General features: G+C 35.0%; 1 protein-coding gene across 1 annotated transcript in view; it reads left to right on the plus strand.

Annotated features, from left to right (window-relative positions):
- The window catches only part of NTAQ1 (N-terminal glutamine amidase 1), a 14,456-nt gene extending 7,925 nt beyond the window's left edge, over positions 1 to 6,531 (plus strand). The window contains exons 5-6 of the mRNA XM_044658279.1: positions 3,069 to 3,263; positions 6,453 to 6,531. Coding sequence (XP_044514214.1) covers positions 3,069 to 3,175 — 107 coding nt within the window. The 3' untranslated portion in view covers positions 3,176 to 3,263; positions 6,453 to 6,531. The remainder of the gene's footprint in view (positions 1 to 3,068; positions 3,264 to 6,452) is intronic.
- Positions 6,532 to 6,813: the final 282 nt, after the last annotated feature.

A 6,813-nucleotide genomic window follows, 5' to 3' on the forward strand; every position in this document is an offset into this window, starting at 1 on the left:
CTTCCTTCCTTCCTTCCTTCCTTCCTTCCTTCCTTCCTTCCTTCCTTCCTTCCTTCCTTCCTTCCTTCCTCCCTCCCTCCCTCCCTCCCTCCCTTTACCTGCTATCTTAGTTTCAGTTCTAAGATAGAAGAGTGTCAAGGGCTAGGCAATTGGCTTGTGCAGGGTCACACAGTTTAGGAAGTGTCTTGAGGCCAGATTTGAACCCAGATCCTTCTGACTCCAGGCCTGGCACACTATCCACTGTACTACCTTGCTGCCCTAGCCTTTCAATCTTAAAAAAAAATGACGAATATTAGGAAGTTACCATTCTCATCAAGGTTCAAGGAACCTGGAGTGCCCACTCATGGTTTAGACTACTACTACTACATGGTTTTATACTAAGTATAAGAATGAAAAAACATTTTCAATTTTTAAAAGTTCAGTCTAAGTTTTTAAAAGAGCTATATAACTCCTCTGAGATACTAACATTGAATTGGAGGGATTTCAGAAGTTATCTGGTTGAACTCCATATGTTAAAGTGGGGGAAACTAGAGTAGAGAGGTTTAGTGACTTTCCCAGTCACATGTGGTGAATAGTAAACCAAGCATTTGAAATCAGATCCTCTGACTCTAAATTCACTATTCTTTCTATCTTTATCACACTGCCTTTTTCCAGTGAGGCATTAGATAGCTCAGTGGATAAAACATTGGATCTGGAATTAGGAAAAATGAGCTAGAATCTCACCTCAGACACTTACTAGGTATGTGACCCTGGACAAGTCACACCCTAATTGTCTAGCTAGCCCTTATTGCTCCTCAGTCTTGGAACCGATTCTTAGAACTGAGTGTAAGGCAGAAGGTAAGGTTTAAAAAAAACAACAGAGCATGTACTGTGTGACAAGCATGTTACCAGCTGCTGGAGATATGAAAAGCAAAAACAGTTTCTGTCTTCAAAGAGCTCATATTCTAATGGGGATAGATGACATGTAAATGGTTGTGTACCAACAAAATTTATGCAGTGTAAATTGGAGGTAATCTCGGAAAGCATTTCTGTTAAGGAGAATAGAGATAGGCTTTTTGAGGAAATATGCATTTTAGCCAGTGCCTGAAGGAAGCCAGTAAACAGAGATGAAAACAGATTCCAGGCATGAAGGATAGCCAGTGAAAATGCACTGAAGTGAGAAATGGGGTATTTTATGGGAGAAACCAGAGAAGTAAGTGTGACTGGATCATAGAGGGCAAAGAGGGGAGTAAAGTATAAGGACTAGAAAGGAAGAAAGTTGTTAAGGGTTTTAAAAGTCAAACAGTATTTTATATTTGGTTCTAGAGGTTTTGGGGAACCACTGAAATTTGTTGAATGGAAGGTGACTTGATCAGGCCTATATTACCCTGAGTAGATAGAGGAGGATGAGTAGAGGATGGATTCTAGTAAGGAGAGATTTAAGTAGGGAGACCAACTAGTAGGCTGTTTCAGTGTACAAAGTGATGTGAGCCTATACCAGAGGAGAGAAAGTAGCGTACACTAGAGATAATGTAAAAGTATAATTGATAAGAAATGGCAGATTGAATTTGGGAGATGAGAGTAAGGGGTCCTGGTTAATACCTGGTTAATAATTATTATTTCATTAATCCTCACAAAAACCTTGAGAGGTAGATACTATTATTATCCCCATTTTCTAGATGATGAAACTGAGGCAAACAGGTTAAATGACTTACCCAAGATCACATAGCTAGTATCTGAGGCCAAATTTGAATTAATCTCTTCCTAACTTTAAGCCTGGTGCTTTATCATTGATCTAGTTGTACCAGGACATTCAATTTGAGAAGTATAATAGGTAGTTTGAGATATAAGATTAGAGGTGAGTTGAGAAATTAGAGCTAGGTAATACTTGCCATCCATAATATGGAGAAATACATTATAATTGAATTAGTTTTGAAAAGTAGGTGACAAATGGCCTTTTGTAGATTTTTTCCAGATTTCTCCCCTCATATTTTGCAACAAGTGTAAAAATTTACTACTTTTATCATAAACCTGAGAATTTTCCAACACAGTGATTCTTTTTTAAAAATTATTTTTATTTCATCAATTAGTTGCTAATTACATGTACATTTTTTTAACGTTAAATTTTGAGTTCCAAATTCTCTTCTTCCCTCTTGTTCCTCCTCCTTCCATGAGAAAGCAAGCAGTTTGATTTTGATTTTATGTGTGAGGTCATGAAAAACATTTCCATATTAACCATGTTGCAAAATAAGACATGAACAAAGTAATAAAAATACAGAAAGTTAAAGAAGTTTGCTTCAGTCTGTATTTAGAATTCATCAGTTCTCTGTCTGGTGGTAGTTATTAGCATTATTCACCACAGGACCTTTGGAATTGCCTGAGATCTTTGTCTTGATCAGAGTTGCTAAATCTTTCACAATTGATCATCCTTACAATATTTTAACTGTTACTGTGACACAGTGATTGTTGGCCTTTTTTTTTTTTTTTTTTTTTTTATCATAGCAGTCTGGTGAAGCCTCTGGACTGCTTCTCATAATAATCTTTTAAAATGAATAAAATAAAATACAAAGACTTAGAAAGAAAAATAGTTTTATTGAAACTATTGAAATACCAAAATAATTTTTAAAAGTTTACTGATTCCAATTTAAAGCGTGAAAAATGTACCAGGTAGAAAAATTAAGTTTTGTTTCCCAAATAGTTGAAAGGATTATAATGTTGAATTGGTCGTCATATAATAGTATCTCTTTGTATATTTATAGTGTTTCTAAAGACTTTTCATATTTATAAATAGGAAACTGCTTTGGGAATAGCACTGGATTAGGAATTAGGTGGTTTGGATTCTGGTTCCTGCTATGCCATTCACCTCTCCTAGTTCTCTTTATATTGGAAAATATAGACTACTGGCTCTCCAAAGGACCTCTCAACTCTAAAATTTTGTGAAATCCTGTCCTTCTATAGAATTATTTATTCTATGTTTTCCTGTTTACTTTCTTCAAAATAGTCATACTTTTTAGCTCTTTGAATTAAGTTGTAATTAAATGAAAATTATTTTTCTCATTGAGAAATTTTCTTTTTGTGCATTTTCCTAGCTTCAAAAATGAACCTGGATGATTTTATCAGTATGAATCCTGAGGTTGGATGGGGAGCTATATACACATTACCTGATTTTGTACATCGATTTGGCAGTAAAAACTGATTTCAGCATATGGCCATGGAAAATGGAATAATTCTGGGGAACATATTTGCTTTTCTTTTTGCATGATGTGAATACCAACACAATCCAGGTTTGTAAATAGTTTACATTGCATTTGGCACAGAATTACGTTTTTCTATTTTACTTAATGAAATTTAAATTCGAGTGCATATATGTAAAGAACTGAATAAAAATATTTTTGTAAAGAGTTTGTGTGCTTGTTAAAGTGGATATTTTAAAGTCATTTCTATCAATTTTTTTGTATTAAAACAGATATTTTCTTTTATAAGGTAAAAAGATTTGATAGATATTTGGTGTTAGTTGTTCACGCTTATTTGTGGATACCCAGTTGTACTTTCTCTCCTCTTTTCACCCAACTTCTTCCAGTAACTACCTGTCCCTGCCCTTGCCCATTCCCAAGTAAGTTTCTTAAGGACAAGGATCATATTTTATACCATTTTGTAATCTCATCACAGTGAATTACACAGTGTAAGGGCCAGTTAAATCTCTGTTGATTTATATGATATAACTATGCATGAAAGGCAGGGATACTAGAGACAACATAAATTATAGACTTGTAGATTGGAAGAGAATTTAGATGTCATCTAAGCTAATCCCCATGTGGAACATAAATCCCCTAACAATAATTCTCAGTAATTGTTCATCTTACTCCATTTTTGAGCAGCATTAATCGCTAAGAAGTTATTTATATTGAACTGAAATATATCCCTACTGATTTCATAACCTTTTCAGAGTTGAGTATTCCCTAGCATCCGCCTAAAAGTATTATTTAGTTTATATATAATTAATGTGGGGGCAGCTGGGTAGCTCAGTGGAGTGAGAGTCAGGCCTAGAGACAGGAGGTCCTAGGTTCAAACCTGGCCTCAGCCACTTCCCAGCTGTGTGACCCTGGGCAAGTCACTTGATCCCCATTGCCCACCTTTACCAATCTTCCACCTATGAGACAATACACCGAAGTACAAGGGTTTAAAAAAAAAAAGCTGTCAATTATATATAATTAATGTGTTTTAAAATTACTCTTAGGATTCTATAATGCCTACATGGAGTTTTAATATTGAAGTACTTACTAATCATGATAATGGACAAAAGATACTTAAATTGGCATGGAACATCAGGGTTTATTTGAGTTTTGCTGGTGAACTTTATAGCATAAAGTTTCAATACCTATGCTTTCTTTAGTCACTGGAACACTTACTGTTGATTTAATTAAAGTGTAGCTTTGGTGTAATGGAAAAAATAATAGATTTTGAATTCTAGCCCTGGACTTGTTATTAACTAGTTTGGGGACTTTTGACAAGTCACTTTAAGTCTCTGGTCCTCAAATGTAATATTTATAAAATGAAATTGAGCTAGATGACCTCTTGGAACCATTCTTTTCTAATCCTTTGATCAAATACCTTACATATCCTAGCACCAACAATAGTTTCTGGCACACAGCAGGCAATTAATAAATGTTTATTGATTGATATTTGAATAACAACTTTCAATTTATAAAGTATTTTCACAAGTAACTTATTTGAGCCTCACAGTAATTCTGTGAAGTAATAGAAATATTAATACCCTCATTTTGTAGATGAAGAATTTGAAGCTTAGAGAGGATAATCAATTGTGGAAAAGAGGATTAACACAAAGCTGGATGGAATAGCTAACACAGTGGATGGCAGGCTGTAAAAGTATCTTGAGAGGCCAAAATTGGGTCAAATCTAATAAGATGAAATTTAATAGTGAGAGAAGTAAAGTCTAAGATTTAGGCTTAATATATTAACTTCAGAAGTAGAAGGTAGTGGAGACATATTTAATTTTTCTGGGAAAAAAGAGGATTTTAATAAACTGCAAATTCAATATGAGTTAACAAGTATAAGAATGAGATGGTAATTCTACAGTCCTCCATGGGGGTCATATTCCCTTCTGTTATGATGTGTTTCTGTGTACCATAGTTTAGGAAGACCAAGGATAAGCTAGAGACCATCCAGAGGAGGGGAACCAGAATGGTGAAGGTTTTGAGTTCATGCTCAGTAGAAGGAACTAGAGAAGATTAACTTGTATCGTAGAGGAGCTATAATTGTTTTAAAGTATTCAAAGGGTTGTCATATGAAAGACTTTTCCTGCTTGAGCCGTGTCTTGAACTAGAACTATGGTTGGGAGATGCAAAGAAACAAATTTAGCAAAATGTCAGGAAAAACTTCCAAAAACTATTTAAGAGTGGAATGAGTTGTAGGTAGATGAATTTGACCAAACTACTAGTAAGTTTCCTTTCAACTTATAAATATGAAAAATGATAAAGGCTGGTATAAATATATATATTAGTAATTTAATTAAAGCCATGCTGATAGATAATTAGACCACGCGCTTGTAAGCATTCGAAACTGCCGCCTCCATTACTGTCTTGAGTCTGCCGGCCAAGAGCCTACTGGCCAAGAGACCACTCCCTCCTAACCCAGGAGATTTAAGCTCTTCCCTGGGTCAAGAAGTAGGCCTTCCCAAGCCCAAAAACCCGGAAACGGAAACCAGTTGGACCATGTTGGATCACAGGAAATGTAGTTTTGATACATTTCCCATGTCCATAGAAATATATACACTTTTAGATGGCATTTCCCAAATTTCACTTTTACAAACTCAAATACTGGGATTCTGACACAGAATAGCAAAAAGAGTGGGGAGCAGAGACAGGATTAGAGTCCTTTGACCCAAGTTTTCTATTTCAGTGTTCTTTTGCTGAACTGTGCTTTCTCCTAGGTTCATTGGAGTGCTGTTCCCTGGTGCCCTATAGAAGGTGGCTCAATGTTTTTTGGGGCCTTAAACAGTTTGATAGAAAACTATTTTTTATGATTAATGAACTGTGGGCCTAATTTCTTAGATAAACTAGGAAGAGCTTGAGAAAGCAAATTAAATTTTGCTAAGAGACATTCAGATGCCTTTGTGTAGTTTCATATTTTTCATATTTGATGACTAATAGGTCCAGGTGCCTATTTCAGAAGTATTTTATTTTGACTTATTCTTCGTTTATTTCTATAGTAATGTAAATATAATAAAGTGCCCACTTTGTGCAGGGTACAATAATAATACTTTAAAATTTTTATATATTATCTTTTTTATATATTATCTCATTTGAACCTTGCACACAACTTCTACAGGTATTATTATTCCTATTTTACAGATAGGAAAACTAAGGCTTAGAAAGGTTAATTGTCTTGCCTTTGGTCACATAATTGGTAAAGTGTCAGAAGTTGGGTTTGAACTTGGGTGTTCCTGTCTCTAGGTTCAGCGCTATCCATTAATTACCTCCCTGGCTCTGCATTAACAATGTGGTTGAAAATAAAGAAGAGATTATGAAGCTGCATCACAGAAACAAATATGCTCTATATAAAATCTGTCATAAGATGTATAACTTGAGGTTTTTTGTTTCTTTTATCTGTCGCTTTTTTTGTCAATTACATATGTTGTTTGAATTGAAGTTTTTATGGTCAAGTCATATAATATTCCAGTTTGTTGCATGTCTACATATGTCTAGTAGACAAAGCTGACCAGTACATTCACACGGGCTCTTAGACTGTCCAGTGGCCTTCCCCTTGCAACTGACAAATGTTTGAAAAGGAGGAATCATATTTCTAATTAGGATA

Source organism: Gracilinanus agilis, chromosome 1 (assembly GCF_016433145.1).
Source record: "Gracilinanus agilis isolate LMUSP501 chromosome 1, AgileGrace, whole genome shotgun sequence".
Lineage (NCBI taxonomy): Eukaryota > Metazoa > Chordata > Mammalia > Didelphimorphia > Didelphidae > Gracilinanus > Gracilinanus agilis.